Source organism: Hemibagrus wyckioides, linkage group LG06 (assembly GCF_019097595.1).
Source record: "Hemibagrus wyckioides isolate EC202008001 linkage group LG06, SWU_Hwy_1.0, whole genome shotgun sequence".
Classification (NCBI taxonomy): domain Eukaryota; kingdom Metazoa; phylum Chordata; class Actinopteri; order Siluriformes; family Bagridae; genus Hemibagrus; species Hemibagrus wyckioides.
In genome coordinates, this window is record NC_080715.1 from 31,095,075 (window position 1) to 31,118,241 (window position 23,167).

At 39.1% G+C, this 23,167-nt stretch overlaps 2 protein-coding genes across 2 annotated transcripts; both read left to right on the forward strand.

Moving 5' to 3' along the window:
• Positions 1-1,156: 1,156 nt before the first annotated feature.
• LOC131354296 (uncharacterized) lies at positions 1,157-14,093 on the forward strand. The gene is made up of 7 exons (XM_058391770.1): positions 1,157-1,587; positions 1,824-1,956; positions 4,465-4,637; positions 6,043-6,188; positions 6,439-6,589; positions 9,042-9,148; positions 11,445-14,093. The coding sequence occupies exons 1-7, from the start codon at positions 1,542-1,544 to the stop codon at positions 12,195-12,197; spliced, it is 1,509 nt and encodes a 502-aa protein (XP_058247753.1). The 5' UTR covers positions 1,157-1,541; the 3' UTR covers positions 12,198-14,093.
• Positions 14,094-14,468: 375 nt separating this feature from the next.
• Positions 14,469-22,876, forward strand: LOC131354298 (interferon alpha/beta receptor 2-like). The gene is made up of 6 exons (XM_058391772.1): positions 14,469-15,304; positions 17,360-17,489; positions 18,980-19,155; positions 19,628-19,761; positions 20,524-20,680; positions 20,875-22,876. The coding sequence occupies exons 1-6, from the start codon at positions 15,169-15,171 to the stop codon at positions 21,021-21,023; spliced, it is 882 nt and encodes a 293-aa protein (XP_058247755.1). The 5' UTR covers positions 14,469-15,168; the 3' UTR covers positions 21,024-22,876.
• Positions 22,877-23,167: the final 291 nt, after the last annotated feature.

Here is a 23,167-nt window from a genome sequence, read left to right on the forward strand (position 1 = left end):
TTTAGAATAATAATTATATATATATATATATATATATATATATATATATATATATATATATATATATATATATATAAATAAAATATATTATATATAATATAATATACATATATATAATATAATATATATATATATATATATATATATATATATGTATATTATATTATATATAATATTATATCGATTATTCCTATTTGCTTGTCAGAAGTAACTTTTCTTACACAAATCACGGTTTATAAATCTATTACTTCAGGCTGAGATTTTTTCAGAGCTTTAAACGCTCTATTTTTCCTGTTTGGTCATATTTTTTAATTCGATCCATCTGTAAGCCATCAAGGGATCATAAGATGTTCAGCGACGTACACTAAACCAAGTAAAGGACAAAACCTTAAACCTTTGGCAATGGTTTTACAAACTGCTAATGGGAAATAGAATATAAATAAAGAGAAAATGATGGCACAGAGGTCCCACATGATGTTGCGACGTGACTGGCTGATTAGATAACTACATGGACATGCAGGTGTACAAGTGTTCCTTTTAAAGTGGACGGTGAGTGTGTGTACGTGGTCAGATAAAGCTGGACTGTCCAGCAGGTGCTAGTTTGTGGGACTGAGAATTTGTTCCAACTTTTTAGTGTCGGTTCACTCGACAGTTACCCGGATTGTCCAGCAGATGTCGCTGAAGTGCGCGGTTCCGTTCAGTGCATCACAGGGAGTTTCCACGGCACGCGCGAACGGTTATTCCACACAACCCCCACGTAAAAGCAGAGTGCCCGTGACCGTGTGTTTCATTTTCACTTTCATTCCGCTCACACTCTGATCCACGACAAATAAACAAAATATTCTTCAGATGCTTACACGCATCCTGTGCAGTATGTCATTGTGGAAAATAATGACTATCTGGTTAGAAACCAACAGGGAACAGTCGCGGAACAGGACTTTTATTTTGAATGATGCCGAGGCATCCTGACAGGATGGGTTCGTAAATTTTCTACCCGTAATCGCACCAACCCTATCTCCTCCTTTTTGATTGGCTAGTATATCTACGATTGGTGTTTAGTAGTATTGACAGACAATTGTCTAAATCAGAAGAAGGGTTATTAAGGCCTTGCAGCCAAGGAGGGGCGGGGTTTGCCTCAATACAGGTGGGAGAATAAAAACTCTTTCGAAGTTTCCGAGAAATGTGCTGGTTTCTTACAGCTTCCTGGAGGTTTTGAAATCGGAGAGCAGTTCGTTGTTTGAGGTGTGCTGATGAACAACTAAGAGGATTTATTTAACATTGATGTATATAGGAGTGTATATTAATCGAGGCTATAAACTGAAGTAAGCTGGAAGTCATGGTATCGTTTTTATTTATCACTTGAGCAAAGGAGGATGCGGTGAATAGCTGGTTATTAATTAAAGCTCCTAAAATTGGCAGCATGGCGATCTTGCAGGAATCTTTGTGGTTAGAAGAATAAATGAATGGCGTTGGACGTGTAAAAGCTTTAGTAGTGCTATAAAATGCACTAGGGAGGGTCACTGGCTCAGCTCTCAGCTGCTATGGATTATGTGTACACACTGCTCATGCTGGCTGTACCATGCTCAGGTCTGTTACACACTTTTTTCTGTTCTGGATTTAATATTTACCAACTGACCGTACACCCCACCCCACCCCACCCCACCCCACATCTGAGCTAGAGTCAGTGTACAGGGGGATTGATCTTAACTGATAAACTTCTCTTTAAATCTACCTCTTAACTTACTTTGTTTTGAGTCGTCTTCGTCTAGTGCATTTTCTAGATCAATACAATGACACACTACTGTCCTGTTTTCTTCCTCCAGTGTTGTGTGGACACGTCCCTGCACCGGACAACATCAGCGTGAATTCCAGCCACTTCGTGCACCTGCTCACATGGGAGGCTGGACCAGGATCTCCTGCAGGAATATATTACAGAGTCATCTTCCGAACCTATGAGTATGGACCTTACTGGACAGGCACTGTAGTTCATCAGACAGATGCTTTAGTTCATCAGACAGATGCTTTAGTTCAGGGGTGTCCAATCTTATCCAGAAAGGGCCAGTGTGGATGCAGGTTTTCATTCAAACCAAGCACAAGCTACACCTGATTCCAACTGGCTAATCAACTGATCTTGGCTTTCAGTAGACTCAGGTGTGGCTTCTGCTCGGTTGGAATGAAAACCTGCACCCACACTGGCCTTTGTGGATAAGATTGGACACCCCTGCTTTAGCTCATCAGAGAGATGCTTTAGTTCATCAGAGAGATGCTTTAGTTCATCAGAGAGATGCGTTAGTCCATCAGAGAGATGTTTTAGTCCATCAGAGAGATGCTTTAGTCCATCAGAGAGATGCTTTAGTCCATCAGAGAGATGCTTTAGTCCATCAGAGAGATGCTTTCGTTCATCAGAGACTGGTTAGTCCATCAGAGAGATGCTTTAGTCCATCAGAGAGATGCTTTAGTCCATCAGAGAGATGCTTTAGTCCATCAGAGAGATGCTTTAGTCCATCAGAGACTGGTTAGTCCATCAGAGAGATGCTTTAGTCCATCAGAGAGATGCTTTAGTCCATCAGAGACTGGTTAGTCCATCAGAGAGATGCTTTAGTTCATCAGAGAGATGCTTTAGTTCATCAGAGAGATGCTTTAGTTCATCAGAGAGATGCTTTAGTTCATCAGAGACTGGTTAGTCCATCAGAGAGATGGTTTAGTTCATCAGAGACTGGTTAGTCCATCAGAGAGATGCTTTAGTTCATCAGAGACTGGTTAGTCCATCAGAGAGATGCTTTAGTCCATCAGAGAGATGCTTTAGTTCATCAGAGACTGGTTAGTCCATCAGAGAGATGGTTTAGTTCATCAGAGACTGGTTAGTCCATCAGAGAGATGCTTTAGTTCATCAGAGACTGGTTAGTCCATCAGAGAGATGCTTTAGTTCATCAGAGACTGGTTAGTCCATCAGAGAGATGCTTTAGTCCATCAGAGAGATGCTTTAGTTCATCAGAGACTGGTTAGTCCATCAGAGAGATGCTTTAGTCCATCAGAGAGATGCTTTAGTTCATCAGAGACTGGTTAGTCCATCAGAGAGATGCTTTAGTCCATCAGAGAGATGCTTTAGTCCATCAGAGAGATGCTTTAGTCCATCAGAGAGATGCTTTAGTCCATCAGAGAGGTGCTTTAGTCCATCAGAGAGATGCTTTCGTTCATCAGAGACTGGTTAGTCCATCAGAGAGATGCTTTAGTCCATCAGAGAGATGCTTTAGTCCATCAGAGAGATGCTTTAGTCCATCAGAGAGATGCTATAGTCAATCAGAGACTGGTTAGTCCATCAGAGAGATGCTTTAGTCCATCAGAGAGATGCTTTAGTCCATCAGAGAGATGCTTTAGTCCATCAGAGAGATGCTTTAGTCCATCAGAGAGATGCTTTAGTCCATCAGAGAGATGCTTTAGTTCATCAGAGAGATGCTTTAGTCCATCAGAGAGATGCTTTAGTCCATCAGAGAGATGCTTTAGTCCATCAGAGAGATGCTTTAGTTCATCAGAGAGATGCTTTAGTTCATCAGAGACTGGTTAGTCCATCAGAGAGATGCTTTAGTCCATCAGAGAGATGCTTTAGTTCATCAGAGACTGGTTAGTCCATCAGAGAGATGCTTTAGTCCATCAGAGAGATGCTTTAGTCCATCAGAGAGATGCTTTAGTCCATCAGAGAGATGCTTTAGTCCATCAGAGAGATGCTTTAGTCCATCAGAGAGATGCTTTAGTTCATCAGAGAGTGGTTAGTCCATCAGAGAGATGCTTTAGTCCATCAGAGAGATGCTTTAGTCCATCAGAGAGATGCTTTAGTCCATCAGAGAGATGCTTTAGTTCATCAGAGAGATGCTTTAGTTCATCAGAGAGATGCTTTAGTTCATCAGAGAGATGCTTTAGTTCATCAGAGAGATGCTTTAGTTCATCAGAGAGATGCTTTAGTTCATCAGAGAGATGCTTTAGTTCATCAGAGAGATGCTTTAGTTCATCAGAGACTGGTTAGTCCATCAGAGAGATGCTTTAGTCCATCAGAGAGATGCTTTAGTCCATCAGAGAGATGCTTTAGTCCATCAGAGAGATGCCTTAGTCCATCAGAGAGATGCCTTAGTCCATCAGAGAGATGCCTTAGTCCATCAGAGAGATGCCTTAGTCCATCAGAGAGATGCCTTAGTCCATCAGAGAGATGCCTTAGTCCATCAGAGAGATGCCTTAGTCCATCAGAGAGATGCCTTAGTCCATCAGAGAGATGCCTTAGTCCATCAGAGAGATGCCTTAGTCCATCAGAGAGATGCTTTAGTCCATCAGAGAGATGCTTTAGTCCATCAGAGAGATGCTTTAGTTCATCAGAGACTGGTTAGTCGATCAGAGAGATGCTTTAGTCCATCAGAGAGACAGCTTAGTCTGTTTAACTTGTTGGTTTTGTGTTGTGTTTGTGTGATTGTGCAGAAACGGCTGGAGGACAGTGAACAGTTGTGTGGAAGTACGGTACCCATTGCTTTGTAACCTAACAGATGTTTTCTCCAATCCATATGAGACATACTACATCAATGTTACAGCCTTCTTAGGGCAGGAGGCATCGGTACCTGGAACCAGTCGTCCATTTAGACCAGTGGCTGACAGTGAGCATCACACCTTCACAAACTTCATTTACACATAATCACTTCCATATGTGCCACATGTAGACTTTAACACATGATTCTCATTCCTCTACACGTTACACTCTCTCCAAATCAGATTCATTTATCAGAGGGCATCTGTAATTATCACTCTAACATCCTAGCAGTGATAAAGTGACCGCAGAAGCAGTGACTTTATAGAGGGTTGTATTTTCTATAACTCCGGAAGTTCACACAGTCAAATGATCACGATCCATTCACAACATAGGATCCAAGCGGTCGAACAGTAGAGAAGAGATGCTAGTTCTTATTTCAGTTTGGACCGTACCAAATTATATGAAAATACAATTCATGACTGATTCATAATGTCTCAGAATCAAATTGTTTTGACAAAAGCCTTAGTGAGTTGTGTCCCTCCATATGCACCACATTTGAGTGGATTAGTTGAAAAATCTTTTATACCAACATGTAGTGACACCTGCATAGAAAATCACAGACATATCTGTATCTGTACTAAAACCATTAGAAGAGCATCAACAAAGCTGATCTGGACGGATATAAAGTCCCAGAGGTGCGCCTGTTAAGGTAGGAATCTGCCCCAGGACCCCATTTACCCGTGGCAGATATGGTAGCTTAGCGGTTAAGGCATTGGGCTGACGATCAGGCGGTTGTGAGTACGAATCGTCCACTAAGCTGCCACTGCTGGGCTCTTGAGCAAGGCCCTTAACCCTCATTTGCTTAGTTGTATAAAATATAAGAAAAACATGTAAGTTGTTCTGGGTAAGGGCGTCTGCCAAATGCCAGAAATGTAAATGTAAATGAATCCTATCCAAATAGGGCTTACGATAGCTTTATCTGCAACTATACTATCTATTTTTTGAGTGATCTAATCTCAAAAGTTTAAATATATTGCAAGGATAAGATAAGTAAAAGTTATGTTTCAAATTAATGATCGGAAACTTTTATTTTATTTTATTTTGTAATCACGTGAGTCAGTGTCACGTGAAAGCTTCTGAGGTTACGAAAGACAAATGCATTATGATTTCTTTTCACATTGTCTGTAAAAACTCAAATAAGGAAGTGAAAACCTGTCTAATTTGTTCTGATTTTAGGAACAATGCGAATTCAGCACAAATACAAGTCCTTCCCCAAGATACTGAATTTTCAGCTTAGCACATCTGGTCTCAGCACTAACTCTTATACTGAACAGTTTACACTTAGCCCCAAGCTTTGGTGTTAATAGTGAGTGAATCGAAATGCTTTGTTACAGATGTTAACAGATGCACACCATCAATATAACATTGTGTGTTATATTGTAGCACAACTCAGGGTTTTGTGTATGCCTTGTGTAGCCTGTATTAGGTAATGTAAATGTTTTTATAATTACAGTCATGTTTATGTCTCGTAGCTGAGCTGGAGCCTCCGTCAATGCAAGCGTCACCGTGTAACAACTCCCTGTGTGTGTACCTTCAGTCTCCATCTCAGAGACTCCACGAGGTTTATGAGAATTTCCACTACGTGCTTAACGTGACCAACGAAAATGGAGTTCAGTTGGTAAGTCTCATGGATTCCACAGTATTTGTGTGACCCGCTTTAGTCCACTTTGTGTCATAGCATGCATTACGCTAACAGGAAACTGCCCCAATGTTGGGAAAGCAGCATCAATGTTACAGCACTTGTGTATAATTGTGATTGTGATGAAGTTGTAGAACATCTATAAAGTGCTGTTGCAGAATGTAATTGGTTTCGTACAAACATTTTATAAATTATTTGAGCATTTGTGTGTGTGTGTGTGTGTGCACAGTATATACATAAGACCAAGGGACTGGGCACCAAAAAGCTTGAAGTGGTGCCGGGGCTGCAGTACTGTGTGTCCGTTGTGATCTCTGAAGATCGAAGACCTGCTCGTAAAACACCCGTCTGTTCTTCTATATCTGCAGCAGTGAACTACATGGGTAACATCCGAGCACATGGCAGGCCGCACATTCCCTTTAACTTCATTCTTTAATTCATACAGAGAAAAATATACACCGATTAGGCATAACATTATGACCACCTGCCTAATATTGTGTTGGTCCCCCTTTTGCTGCCAAAACAGCCCTGACCCATCGAGGCATGGGCTCCACTAGATCCTTGAAGTTGTGCTGTGGTATCTGGCACCAGGATGTTAACCCGATCCTTTAAGTCCTGTAAGTTGCAAGGTGGGGCCTCCATGGATCGGACTTGTTTGTCCAGCACATCCCACAGATGCTGGATTGGATTGAGATCTGGGGCATTTGGAGGACAAATCAACACCTCAAACTCATTGTTGTGCTCATCAAACCATTCCTGAACCATTTTTGCTTTGTGGCACAGTGCATTATCCTGCTGAAAGAGACCACAGTCATCAGGGAATACCGTTTCCATGAAAGGGTGTACATGGTCTGCAACAATGCTTAGGTAGGTGGAACGTGTCAACATCCACATGGATGGCAGGACCCAAGGTTTCCCAGCAGAACATTGCCCCTTTCTATCTACGTGAGAAAACGTGATTCCTCAGACCAGGCCACCTTTTTCCACATGTTGCTCACATGTTGTTGCTGCTTTCGGCAGTGCTTAGGGGTCAGTATGGGCTCCCTGACTGGTCTACGGCTATGCGGCCCCATACACAACAAACTGCAATGCACTTCTTCAGCAATTTGAGCAACAGTAGCTCGTCTGTTGGATCGGATCACACGGGTCAGCCTTCACTCTCCATGTGCATCAATGAGCCTTGACCGCCCATGACCCTGTCGCTGGTTCACCACTCTTCCTTCCTTGGACCACTTTTGATAGATACTGATCACTGCAGACCAGGAACACCCCACAAGAGCTGCAGTTTTGGAGATGCTCTGATCCAGTCGTCTAGCCATCACAATTTGACCCTTCGTCAAACTCACTCAAATCCTTACACTTGTCCATTGTTCCTGCTTCTAACACATCAACTTTGAGGACAAAATATTTACTTGCTGCCTAATATATCCCACCCACTAACAGGTGCCATGATGAGATCATCAGTCTTATTCACTTCACCTGTCATTGCTCACAATGTTATGGCTGATCGGTGTATAAAAATAAGAGTAGATGCACTGAAATATAAAACACTTAACCATGAGCAAATAAGAAAACAATTAACTGGTTATATATATATATATATATCTCACAAAAAGTTTTGGCATTTAGGTGAAATTTATGGAAAATGTAAAAAGTTCACGCTAAAGTGATATTATATCATGAAAGTAGGGCACTTAAGTAGAAGCATGTAATGGTGATTTCCTCAACTCAAACAATTTACTGAAACAAAAGCCAATAACAGTGGTGGGTATACCACAACAAAAAATGTCAATGTCTCAATAATTTGTCATGTGCCCTTGACCATCAATTACAGCTTGACAACGACGTCTCATGCTGTTCATGAGTCGACTTATTGTCTGCTGAGGCATGGCATTCCACTCTTCTTGAAGGGCGGCCCTCAGGTCATTGAGGTTCTGGGGTGCAAGGTTACGAGCCTCTACACGGTGACTCAGCTGATCCCATAGGTTTTTTATGGGATTCAGGTCTGGAGAAAGTGCAGGCCACTCCATTTGCGGTACCCCAGCCTCCAGCAGCCGTTCCCTAATGATGCGACCTCGAAGAGCTGGAGCATTGTCGTCCATGAAGATGAAATTAGGCCTGTGATGTTCATGCAGGGGCACAATGACTGGATTAATGATGTTATTCAGGTAGTATTGGCTTGTCACTGTACCATTCACAAGATGTACGGCAGTACTGAGTAGACACACCTGCCCAGACTGTAACACCACCACCACCAAAGGCTTGTCTGGATACAACAGTGGCTGATGCATAGCGCTCTCCTTGACGTCTCCAACATCATTGGCGGCCATCATTTCTGCTCAACGTGAATCGACTTTCATCAGAGAACAGCATTGAGGCCCACTGGTCCCTCGTCCAGCGTAACGATGATGCCTGTGCCTGGTGGTGTGGTCAGGTACCCTTGCAGGTCGTCTAGCATGCAGACCACGCTCATGTAAACAGTTTCGAATGGTCTGAATTAAGTTCACCTGTAAAGGTTGTAGTGCATTTTAGGTGCATCCTGAAATTTCACCCGAAAGCTGAATATCCTGAACTTTTTGTGAGTAGTGTATATACGTGTTCATGACTATACACTACCTGACTGATAAACTACCAAAATAATCATGTTTTATTATGGGGCGATGCTAACTTTAGTAAACCCCGTCAGTGAGTGTGAATATGTTGTCATAAATACTTAAATATATGAAACCTAAGGTGCTATGACAGTCACTTTAGTATTCGTGTAGCTCTTGGTTTTGGTCGCTATAATTCAGAGTTGCACTCGTGCTCCAGTTTCACTTCCTGTTTCTGTTTCAGATGCAGTGATCTTGGTGTTTTTGTTTCTGGTGGCGCTGGTGATCACGGCCGGTCTTTGTCTGTGCACTCTTCGAAAGTACTTCAAAGCTGATCCACCGTTAGTTCTGGTGAGGCATGCTCTCTTTCAGATTTCATCTTCATTTTCTAGGAGTAGAGTTAAAATCATAGTTGTATTTTTTGTAGTTCATTCAGAGAAGGTTCACCTCACTCCACCCAAAGTGACTTGACCGCACCGATGTCGCAATTACGACTTCCCAAACTCGTACATACAAACATCCCAGTAACTCGAACGTGTGATGATCGTGACTTGCCTTAGTTGATGAAAGTTGTCAAAATGCCAACATTTTGACATCTTGTGTCAAAATGTGCCAAAATGTATGACAACATTTTCAGGATGAAGTAGACACCATTTTCTTTCTTTCTTTCTTTCTTTCTTTCTTTCTTTCTTTCTTTCTTTCTTTCTTTCTTTCTTTCTTTCTTTCTTTCTTTCTTTCTTTCTTTCTTTCTTTCTGTCTTTCTTTCTTTCTTTCTTTCTTTCTGTCTTTCTTTCTTTCTTTCTGTCTTTCTTTCTTTCTTTCTGTCTTTCTTTCTGTCTTTCAGCGTTGCGAACATTGGAAATCCTGATTAGAAATGGAGTGAAAATGATGGCACCTGACTGTGTTCAGAGCTGACAGTGATCCCAAAAGTGTCATCGAGTTCTTCTTAAATTGTGTCAAGTCTTTTAATAAATGTAGAAGAATCAGAGAGAGACAGAAAGAGTGAGAGAGAAAGAAAGCAATAGCAAAGGCCTTGAGATGAAGTGTACTCAGATGCCTCAGTCATGGAAGTTATTTATTTATTTATATAAGTGTGTGCATTATATTCCAGCATCAAAGAACTGACATTAACATTAATTAATTAAAAAATTAAGGTTAGCAAAAAGGCCCAGTGTAGCACTCTGTATTCAACAAGTTGAAAGAATTAAGTTTGTCTTATAAGGAACAATGTGATGGAACATGACTTTATTTAATTTATTAAGTCTTTTTAGTAACATAGCCATGTCAGATAATTGCTAACAGCTTAGCAGCATTCAAGGTTTTAAATACATCCTGATAGTTTACATGTACTGCATATATATTTAAAATCTTGAGAATAGTGCCTGGTGTGTGTTTTTTCTTTTTAAATAAAGTGATGTACTCCTAGTTTAGTGCCCAGCTACTTCTAGTTCATTTTGCCCAGTTACAGAAGAAAAGAAATCTGAGAGAGTTTGTCAAGAAATCTTGACTTAGCACGCTGTACCCATCTGCAGTTGTGGTCACAAAGCCACAAACGTTGTTTACTTTCAGAATTACTCATGCTGTATTTTGTCAGCATTGTCAAGCTGCCAGGGTGTCTATATTCTATATTAAAGGTTTAACGATACGCAAGGGTCAGAATGAAGCGATGGTGTCTCCATGACGTTCGTTTTTTTAATGCAAGAAAAATAAGCATTACTAAAATATGTGCATATACACTGATCAGGCATAACATTATGACCACTTGCCTAATATTGTGTGGGTCCCGCTATTTATTATATATAGAGAGATATATAGACATATCGAAATAACAGACACTTCCAGAGAGCCCAGACTACTTTCCTGGGTCTGACATCTCAAGGCATGATGCTTTATGTCCATGGAATTGGAGAAGGTTTTAATTGAATTAACCTGAAATAAAGTTTATCAGCGTAAGTTTAACTTTGCTAACAGACAAGTATATATTTAACATCAGTTTATCAGGGATTTCGGGGGTTTTTCTGGAGTGTTGTTGCTCAGCACAGGGGCATTACTAGAGAAAATGTCAGCCATGTGAATGATAAAATTCCAATTCTGAAAGGATTGTATTGAAATGTGATCATTTTACCGCAGTCAAAAAATCTGAGTTTTTGTTGCAGTTTCTGACCACAGCTTGTTACATTATTACGCTCTTCTCTATTGTCCTTAAACCTGAACTGTGGAATATTTAGTTTATATGATTTATCTTGATATTTTTATGTGCAAGTATTAACGACACAGTCATTTAGACACTTAGTAGTGTATAACAAAGGAAAAGCTGTGTGTTAGAGTGTAACAAACTTAAACACACTCAAGAGGGCATTTCTGCAACCTAGAGCTTTTCTCACACTGCTATTAGCTAGCTGCCATGTCCGAGACACTTTGCAGTCTTTAGCGCTGGATGGAGTGTATGAGTCCTGTGTCATCCATTCCCGAAATAGATTGGATTCGTAGATTAGATTCATGCGGAGATATAAAAGTAAACTAGGGATTACCTGTGTAAATCTTTCAAGCTACATAAACAAAATGTTGCATTATATTCAAAAGATGAATAAAGTGTGCCGAATTACATAACTTAAGCTGTGACCTGTGCTCCTTCTTCTCTTTACAGATTTCCTTTAATGCCCCGTATAAAGTGCAGCTTCTTTGGCCTAGTGTGGAGAATCTGAAATGCATTTTACTGGAGCCAAACACGTACAAAAATGTTCAGTTCATTGAAGAGGAGGACCAAGAGAAAGAGGACGAAGAGGTTGCGTATGAGAAACTAAGGGGCTGTGAAGAAGTTGTGCTTTGTGAACAAATATCAGAAGAAACAAGCTCTCCTCTTGTAAGGTTCCCAGAGATCCAGCTGGAGCATAACCATAAACCGAGCACTGAAACATACACAAACAGAAACATTTTGAAAGAGAAAACAGCACCAGGCGTGTTTGCACCTCACTGGGGGGTGACATCTCCCCAAACTACGAGTCAGATCATCACAACACACCTCTTTCCCCTAAAAACACCAATCCCAGAGCTCAAAAAGAACGATACAAACTTACTCAGGTATACGAAAGGAGATGAACCCCGACACGAGGAGGAGGAGGACGACAGTGATGATGTGAATTTCTTCTCCCTGACCCTGGGAGGAGGCCAAAATTCAGAACAACGAGATGAGGCAGAGGAAGAAGAAGAACAGATGGAGAATGTCCTGAAAATGAAGCCTGAGGTACCTTTATTTGTGTTGGAGCCACCGAAACCTGCCATGGACATCCAGCCTACGTCTTCTGAGAGCACAAACAAACCCGTTTCATACTCTGAGGAGGAGGAAGAGGAGGATACAGAGGAAGAGGAAGCTTTCTCTGGGTACATGATGCGGCGTTAGAAACAGCCTTGTGTCAAACAACATCTCAATGCTTGTATAAGAAAAAACTTTTTGGGTATTTTTTAATTCAGACAGTCTTCAGGAGACAAGACACTTTTTAATTGTCTTTTTAACCATATACAGCTGGTGCATTACACAGTGAAATGAAACACCGTTCCTCAAGGACTATGGTGCTACAAAGACACACAGCTACAACTAAGGCCAAGTAAGTTAAAGACAGTTCCATGAACTGATTCAGAGCCTTTCCTGGGAAGACTGGGTGTGAGGTAGCCTGGGACTCTGGAGTTGCTTGACAGCAGGAAATCACTAGTTTGAAAAATAAAGCAGTCTGTGAACTTTTTGATAGATTTTCAAACACTGCTTTATCATTAATTAAACCTCTCTGGTCCCACTTTATGGTGTTATAGATCTCATTTAAAATGGATAAAAACATCAGTATTCAGACTCTTTATTCAGCTTTTAAGTCTCTACAAGCTTTGCTCACCAGGATTTCAGCCTGTTTCTCCCGATCTTCCTGGCAGATCCTCTTAAGCTCAATCAGATTCTGTTCTGGTGTGAAAAGTCTTGTTCTGAAGCTCCTTTAGCATTGTCTTGGTTGTGTGCTTTAGTCATTGTGCTGTTAATGTTAGAGCCTCAACCCCAGTTTGAGGTCATGTGAATTCTTGAAGCAGGACCTCTTTGTGTCTGGGATTTATTCATCCTTTCTTGAATTCTTGAATTTTGATCAGTTCATACCACTAAGAACCACCCCACAGCCTGATGTTGCCACCACCATGCTTTACTCTAGGGGTTTTATTAGCCAGTTGCTGATCATTACCTGGTTTATTAGCACTATGGGTAATCCAATGGTTTGTCAGTGTCATATTGTCTGCCTTTTATTTAGGGGTGGCTTCTGTCTAGCTAATCTGCCATAAGGGCCTGACCGGCAAGTTCTCCCATAACTTTGAAGGACTTTAGGGTTGCAGGCCATTGGGTTTGGCTGAGTTTGGCCGGTTGGCCAGATTTGGATGTGTCCTTTTGGTTTCGAATTTTGCAGTGATGGAGTCCACTGTCCACCTGGGAACATTCAATGCTTTAGAAATGATTTTACAGTCCTGACTGGTTCTGTGTCTCAACATAATTTGTTTCTGGAGTTCTACAGAAAGTTCCTTGATCTCCATGGTTTGTTGGACCTTATACTTACAGGTTTGTGTGTGTTTCTAAATGTACAAAGTTTGTTCAAAAGTCAAATGTCCAGTTAATTTAATTTACTTTCACACAGGTAGACCCTTAATAGCATTACCTCATTTCAGTTCACAGCTCCTCTCTTAACTCTACTTCTGAGTTAAATCGAATGCAGCAATTTATATACATTTCAGTATCTGGTAAAGTTTCATGTATTAAAACATTTCAAATGGAACAAAATAACACAGTTCAACAGTATTTCATATTTACTGCATGATATGTTACACAGTAATCACAGTATATATGTGCCAGTACATGTTATCTAGCAAATCATGAATATTTTTTATAATTTTATTTTATTCATTTTGTTTGTTTGTTATTTTCCACTCATTTTGCTGCCTGGATCATGTTCAGTATTGACCATAATGTTGATTTGTCACTCAGTGTTAACCAGAAAAGCTGTTGGTTTCATTTCACGCTATGGTTTGCCCTTCCTCAGAAGCATAATTTTATGACTAGCTTCTGTTTGCTGGAACAGCTTGACTGTGTTATAGGTGAAAGCATGAAGGTAATTTCACGTACAGGAGATAAGCGTTAACATTAAAATGTCTTTTTATTGTTATATTTCAAATAGCTCATGCCAACATGTTTTTTTCAATGAATTAATGAAATCATATCTATGTATAGTCATTTCTCTCTCATTTTGGTTTAGTGTCTTTGGAATAAACACTGGATTTTTGGTACAGTGCATTGGCATACAAAATGTGTCCAGTATCTTTAAAATAAACTCTAGATTTTTGTTACAATTTATTGGGAGTATGGACTGTATTTTTATAGGAAATAGTTGTATTCAGTTTAATCTAGTAGTTTGGGAATAAACCTGGATTTTGGTACAGCATCCTGGGTGTATTGGGAGTATGTGCTCTATTTAGTTATACAGATATATTATAAATAAAGATATTATGTCCTGTTGGTATAAACTGGCATTTTCATAGCTCAAGCAAAGTTTTATTGATAATCAATGGGTCCAAGAACAGGTTTGCTCTAAGCATATTAAAGACAACATGGAATAAAAACTTGCTATCAAAGGACAGAAAAGCCAGATCTTCACTCAGAAGTTTCCATGCTGATGAAAAACGTGTTCGAATTTCAGTTTCAGGTCTTTGCTTTGCTCAGGGTTTGCTCATGGTTGAGTCAAAAATATTTACATTCCAGAGGAATTCAGATTTGTGTAGATACATATTTAATGATGCAGTAGCACTTAAATGTTAACTCAAAATTTCCAATTCAGATAGCACGTGGTAAATCTGCTGTAGTGATGATTGTCTGGTGAGTCCCTTAGAAGAGGTTTTAAGGTTTTTTTTTTTAAATATAAATATTCAACGTTTTAGAAGCTTGAGAGTTCCTATCATGTTGAATCATGCTGTATGAACGATTTAAAGTTGTGCGATGTTTTTTATAATGAACCTTCCCTAGCTGCAAATCTGTGTACAGTTGCTAGAATGCAAAATATGTATTGGATATCATCATGTTTTTCATTCCTGCAAAAACAGAATTTCTTAGAATGTTGTAATTTATGTTAAAAAACAACAACAAAAAAAACCCACTTTCGGATTAACCGTAAGTTAAGAAATGGGAAAAGTCGAAAAGAAAAATGAGTGAATTTGTGGTACATCCCATACATATGGGGTGTGTGTGTGTGTAACACAGTGTGTGAGGTGCTTGTGATCTCTTTTTGCACAGGGAGGGACTTGTGAGGAAATGGAAACTTAAGTTTTCTGCAGCACCAAAACAAACCCATCCTCTGATGTTCGCACACACATTGTTAAATACTAACACACACATCACTAACACACCCACACTGCGGTCAGCCAGGATGCATCGCTCACGACAGCAACGGATACTGAGAGTGTGGACCATTTTTTTCTTTTTAATACAGGAAGGTATGGGAACATTTTGTGTTTATATCTGAGGGTTTTTAATCGACAGGTATTTTGGTCCCTAGGTGTGCTTTTGTTAATGAGAGAAAACACCATACAGCACTTGACATTGATCATTATTGATTACAGAATATATTATTGTCTAAACATTTTAATCATGCTTAGTAGATAAGATTTATTTATTTAAATCTTTATTTATTTTTTTTCTTTATGCGACCCATGACACGAGTCTTCGAAACTGAATTACTGAGTATTTTCTGAGAATAAAACTCTGAATGTAACTCTTCAAGACTTTAAAGAAACATGCAGATCACTTCTTTATATGGTTTTTGGTTTTCCATAGATGTTGCATTAGATTTACCTCATCAGCTGCTGAATAAATATTCCAGGGAACACACACACACATGACATGATGCTGCATTTAAAACCCCTGGCAGCTCAATTTCCAATTGTTTAAAGAAATTTGTCTGTGAAATAGCTTATTCAGGGCTGTACTAGTGTATGTGTGTGTGTGTGTGTATATATATATATATATATATATATATATATATATATATATATATATATATAATGCAATTTTTTTGTGATCCCTCATTAAAAATAAAAAATTTTCTGCATGGTCTATGTAAATTTCTAACTGCAGCTGACTCAAATCTCCTCCTTTCTGTCTCATGATTGACAGCTGCTCCTCCTCAGCAATGTAAAACTTGTATGTTATGTAAGTGCTGCTATGTAGGAAAGATAGAGCGACTCTCTCAGCACAAGTCATGTTGTGTGATGTGGTGGTGTGTTTTGTACATATTTCTAGTGAACAAGGCTCATGGGGAAGCAAAGCTAGTTTAAAAATAAAGCTACACTGAAGACAATATTTCAACAAAATCATGTAAAAATAATCTTCAGTGCTCTCTCATTTAACTGCCAGCTAATACACCGAGTTCATCTGAAGAGCAGATTAACGCTTCCTGTTCTAACTGTGAGATTTTTAATACAGAATCCTTGTTAGAAAGTGTAGTTTTTGTTATCGAAGTGCCGGCAAATAAAATAATTTTTTTTAAAACTGTGTAAATTAGACAAGAATTGTCTACATCTTGAATACAGATGATGAGTTTCTCAGCTGTAGTGTGTGACCATGTGGCTAATTGTTTTTCCTTTCATAGTTAATTCATTAAGCTATTAACAATAACTACAAAATAGTAAATTATGATTGTAAATAGATTTTGATCACGCACAAAGTGGCAATCGAGCAGGAAAGAAAGTCTTTAGTTTCTGTGTTTGGAACTGATTTAATCAGGTGGCGAGTTCTGGCATATCACAGCTAAAAAAAAATATATGTATATATATAATTAGCCAGAAGAAAGAAAATAAAACACATAAAACCCAACACTCATTTATCAATCTGAATATAAATATTTGTCGATTTTATGTGTAAACGATTTATACGAGAAAAAACCTTGGTAGCCAAAATGAGAAGGGTAACTAACGAAAACCTGAAACTGATCAGCTTTTGATCATATAATGTGCAGAGATTAATGCACTTTTATATCTGAATATAACACGGATTTATATCGCTTGTTGTTATTACATTCACAGAGTTTAGCAGGCGCCTATATCACAGAGCACCATCGAGAGCATTCTTGTTCTTTTATTTTAATGGAATTAATTAAATAATATAGCAAAATAAAGAAAGCGAGCCAAGACAAAGCCATAAATCAAGTCAAATAAAACTTATCTTTCAATAATTTGAGAAATTATTATAGCATTATATAAACCGAGGATTTAGCACTCACTCACTTATTATTAATAATATATATTTCTAATATTCTATTGACACAGAAGTTTCGTGAGTGTCACTGAATGCAAATGAGCTGTGTTGGGAATGAGCTCTACACAAGTTTTAGCTTGATTTCGTTTCTGGAACATATACACACTTTACTGAAACATTGAGAAGTGAAGACCAATGTTTTTTGTATTTTCTTTTCAGTGGTAAGGGCAGGATAGAGTGCATACTCCATTTTGCTTAGTTCATCCCATCTTTTATTTATTATTTATTTCCCCCAGTGCACTGTACACTCCCGTCTCCCCAAAATGTAACCATCGTCTCCATTAATCTGGAGCACAAGCTCACGTGGACACCAGGTCCAGGCACAGCGGCCTTCACACAGTTCAGAGTCCAGAGCTATAATCCGAAGTAAGTTGTCAAGCTCCTGTTATGCCAGATCATCTTGCTAGATTTTATAGCAATAAAGTTTGAACACTGAATTTAGACCATTGATCATTAAATCAAATAAAAATGTATTGTTTTTACATGTGTAATACATCATATTTGTACATGTGTAATACATGTCTTCCTAAAAATGGAGATAGTTGATCAAGTAGAACATGGCAACAGCTATAAAGTTAAATTTTTCATGGACATGAGGATAAAATGCTATAAAAAAAAAAGTATTTTCCCCTTCCTTTTTTTCTTTTACACTTAATTATTTCAGATCTTCAAACAACACCTCATCATTATCAGTTGCCCTCATCATTACCTGGTCAACCACTTAACCATATTTAACTGATAACTGGGTTCAGTTCTAGACACATACACCCTTGATTATGACGGGCCAATTGCATTTAAACATTGCTTAAATAGAACCTTTCTTGCAATGTGATTAAGACTAAACGTTCTCAATAAACACACTATGCCACAATCAAAAGAATTTTCTGAAAGAAAATTATTGAAATATATTTTAATCAGAGCTTTACAGCTTGCTGTGTATGGAGCTGTGTAGCTGCAGGGTGATGATGCTGACCCTGTAACAAAGTCAAAAACACCTACAATGAGCAGACGAGCATCAATATTGAACCATGGAGCAATGGAAGAAAGTGTCCTGGTCTGATAAATCACGGTATAAGTGTGTGTGTCTTACCCAGGGAAGATATGGTACCAGGATGCACTATGGGAATAAAGAAAGCTAGGAGATGCAGTGTGATCCTCTGGTGTTGTTGTTCTGATAAGAAACCTTGGGCCCTGGCATCCATGTGGATGTTAATTTGACATGTATCACCTACCTAAACACTATTGTAAACCATGTTCACCCCTTCGTGGCAACAGTGCTCCAAATTCTTGGCCTCTAAATTCCCCAGATCTCAATCTGATTGAGCTTCTGTAGGATGGGCTAGACAAGTCTGATCCATGGAGGTCCCACCTTGCAACTTACAGGACTTAAAGGATCTGCTGCTAACACCTTGGTGCCAGAAACCACAACACACCTTCAGAGGGACTTGTGAAGTCCAGGTCTCGTTGGGTTTAGGAACACTTGTACACAGGCTAATTAAGGCAGCTTTCCAATTAGCCAGTCATGTAGCAGCAGCACAGTGAAGAAAATTATGCAGGTCAAGAAATATATAGAGCTTCAGTCCGATCTCTGTTGCTTTAACTGTGGCATGGTTGTTGGTAGCAAATTTGAGTATTTTATTAACTGCTGAACACCTTAGATTTTCACGCACAACAGTCTATAGAGTTTACACAGAATGATGCAAAAAAAAAAAAACCCAAAACAATCAATAATCAATATGTATATATATACGAGCGTATAATAATAAAATAAGACAATAATAATCACTAATCCATAGCATGCCTTTTACGCTATTTTGTAAACAAACTCTGACTGCTCTTCTATATGTCCCCTCAAGGAGGAAGTGCTGGATTACAGTAAAGAATTGTTCTGACTTACAAACTGGCGAGTCGTGTGATTTGACTAAATCTTTCAAGGAAACTCTCGGTCTTTATCAAGCCCGAGTTCAAGCATTCAGTCAGGACCAAGAATCCAATTGGACCACATCGAAATACTTTACTCCCCTGTTGGACAGTAAGAAATCTTTTTCCTTGCTTTTTAACTCTCTGTTCACACACTCACACACACACACACACACACACACTGGTTATTACTGAGTGTTTAAGTAGTCTGGACATGACACGTGACTGTTGCGAGTGGCTTGTCACGGCTGTTCATTCTATCCACACTGCATGCATTTCACCCACACTTTTCCAAGAAATTGAAAGCCCAAATATACATCTTTGACAATGATATGCACAAGTTTAAGTAGACTGATTATTTAGATTAGTTAAAAACGTGTGGAAATGTGTGGAATTTACACTTTGCTCACATGCTCTCTAAACACAGCCTGTATGGATTCATTCATTCATTTTGTTAAACTGGAACTTCACCAGTATACGATCAAAATCACAGTGATAAACATAATAAAGTGAGGACAATCTCAATGTCTGATTTCCCTCCAGCCAATCTTTTGCTTCCTTCAACTGATTTCTGACCTTTACAGCGACTCTGGGTCCTCCACTTGTGTCACTAACCGGCTGTGGAAACTGCCTCATCTTGAAACTCAGTCCACCAGCCAGTATGGACTTTTATCCAGAGTATACCGTCAGTGTGTCCAGGACTAGAGACAAGGCACAGGTGAGCCTGGCATGTCGTCCCAAATTAGCTTCATGATCTCTAATTCATAAAAAATGCACACCCAACAACTAGTTACAGTAAATAAACCCACAAGGTATATGGCACTTTCAAGTAGGAGGTAAAGCCACTTGCATAACTTCCTGTTGGCTTGGTTTCCAGTACTTTTCCTGTACAACACCTTTAGAGTAGGTTATTGTAATTGTAAGATCATGAGGCGTCTTTTCCGCTCTATGTAGCAGAATGTAAAGAATAACTTCCTTTGCTTGTAAACAGCCTCCTGTGCCTCCTAAACCAAGATGGGGATTTCTATACACACCACACACTGGTTTGCGGTTGCTATAGAGACACACACAGAACAAATCTAAAAAGGTCTTCAAGGAAAACATGTTACTTTTCTTATTCACTGCAACGTGAGGATGATGTATCTCTAACGTATGGCGTAAAACCTACAAATATACAGCAGTATTATATTTTGGAAATGTTGTTCATTAGGTTAAAAACAAGGACTTCATCCTACACAGTACACATGGACTCTCAAGGCTGGATGCAAGTTCAGGAAATTGTGTTTAACACAAACAAGTGAGAGAGAGTACACAAACAGAACAGATACAAACGGAGATAACCAAAACCTCGAAAACCTTATTTTCTAATTTAATCAAGGGTGATTTTAAGGGTATTTTTTTCAGACTACGCTATATATTTTGTTGATCTATTTGTAGCTACTAGGACACTATTAATTGTTTTTCTGTTTGAGTTTCTCAGTTTGTCATGATGGCCTCCAATGGAGAGACTCTGATCAACTACCTAGAGCCGGGAGTGGAGTACTGCGTCACAGCCACCGCAGACACAAGCTTTCAAAACCTCGCCATTTCATCTGAGCCTCAGTGCACCTACACAAGTTCTCAGCCACTCAACACTGGTACAGCTTAATTCATTACTTAGCTCTCTGTCACTTTTGTTTTACATCTAAAGAAACAGTACACAACTGCTTAACATAACATTTTCACCTTGTAGGTTTTTCTATGAAAAGTAATCTGTTTTATGTAGGCAACTACAACAGATGAACTGAATGAAAATTGCATTCATTTTATTCCCACATTTTGTGTCCCACAGTGGCCATGTTTTTGAGCGTTCTGTGCACAGTCTTCCTCTTGATTTTGCTTCTCTGTGCATGTCTCATCTACTCCGGCAAGCTGGGTAACCTCCACACACCATTTCTGCAAGCTTTAGTGAGTTTCATACCTTTGCTGGAACGAAGGTGAGAAACTTAAGAAGTACTGTGGGGTTACTGACTTTAACTCGGACCTGAGCCAACACTCGTTTTTTAAGAAACAGCGTTCATGTAAGGGACGAGGCTTTCTTCTGCACCCTTTCCGGATATGATCAGACGTCCCCGATCTAGAGTCATGAAAATACTCTGTGTTTATCACATGTCCTCGAATCCTACTACTGCTATTTGAAGGTTCATTTCAGGGGATAATTCTGAACCTGCTCTTAAACAGTGTGGCAGCTTGGGGTTTTACACCAGAACAAGGCAGGGTCAGTGAGGAGTGCACCCTTAGACATTAATCCATTATTACTTGTTTTTAAAGGAATAATCATACAATTATTTTAGGTGGGTTTTAATAACAATAATGTTATTGATGTTAATGATGTTTCATTAGTAGACAACTAACAGAACTACTTTTTTAATGTAATCAATACACATATAACGTGAAGCATAGTGCCTTTCCTTTAGATGTTTCTTTATTTCCAGGTTTTGCATAATACAGTCTTCAAGAATGAACTATAAAACATGAGTGAAATGATGCATACTGAAATTGTTCTCAGATAAACAGTGTCACAGACTCATCTGTGATTTTTAAGTAAGTTATACACAGTGTTGAAAATACAAACAGATTGATTGTGAGAAATATACTTCTACTGATAAACTGTTTCACTACAAAACACTCATGAGACTACATTTAGCCGTGACTACATCCCATTTTCTAATCACTGAACCTTAAACCTTAGTGAAAACCCTGAGATCTGGATTTGATACTCATTATAATTTTGTCTTATTATACCAGCAATTATTGTAATACTAGTTATAACTACTGCATGAATTGATTTAAATGTGCCAGAGCTTAGTAAAACTGGCTCCTTTCCTTTTCTTTCCTTTTCTTAAAAGGCTTTTACAAACTGCCTTCAAGGAAACATGTCATGTTTTACATTATTCTTTAGCTGAGGTGATGTGTGTTATGGATATCATTGGTATGGCCTCTATATCTTTCCTCTGCTGTTATTTTCCTGTGTTGTTTGATATTTCGTGTATGTTTTAATGTGTGAAATTGTCCTTTTACATGAAACTGTTTGTGCTGCTGTCTTGACCGGGACTCCCTAGAAGACAAGATCTTGAATCTCAAATGGACATTCCTGGCTAAATAAAGGATAAAAAATAAAAATAAATCAGTTATAGTTGAACTCGAGTCAGAGGCACGTTCTTCCATTAAACACCATTTAGACATATACTATGGTCATGAACAGCACCTTGACAAGTGGCATTTGTGCAGATGTGTGGCCCATATTTTACTGACATAACATGAGTTAATCTCAGTCTGCATGCTCTGTGGTGATTCTGAGAGATTTGCATCCTCACTAGGATGCAGTATATGAATAACAGTATTGCAATCGTCATGAAAGTACATTCATTACCAGCGATATTCATGAGTGTCTGGCTAGCAGCACCAATACTGTGTATTACAGATCCTGCTGATGAATGGGAAATACAGCCTACAATAAATCTGAAAGAAATCACGCAGAGAAGAGAAGATGACGTGAAAGCAAAGACCTTGCTTTGTGCAGTGGTGTGCAGTTATTCACTGCATGCAGGCATCCAACAATGTATTTCAGCAGGGTAGGAAGTAATGCTCTGTAATCGTTACTTCTGTAACCCAAAAGGATGAGAAAATTGATAACGCAGTAGATTCACTACTTATTTGGTACACAGGGTGCAACACAATCTCACAAACATTAAAAAGAAAATTAACTTTAATATAAAGAACATTTTTTCAATGTCCTCCATCTGTCCATTCAATCCCGTCTCTCCATGTATCCTAACTGTCCACCTCATCTGTCCTCTGATATGATGTTATGAGTATGATCGTATTGAGTCTAACATTAAACTAGTATCCAGAGTCTGCTGGTCATACATCGCTCACAGTCATCTGTTGCTGCTTCTGGTGTTTCATCGCTGATTGTGCCTCAACCGTGATGCCTGTCCATTACACCTTTCAGTGAGATCGTGACTGTGGTGTGGTCAGACACTTAATGATGGTGCTACACAGTCATGCCACATAAAAGCGTACTATAATAATTCGCTACTTGACTGTAAGTGTACTCAGCAGTATCATGTCCAGTATTATTA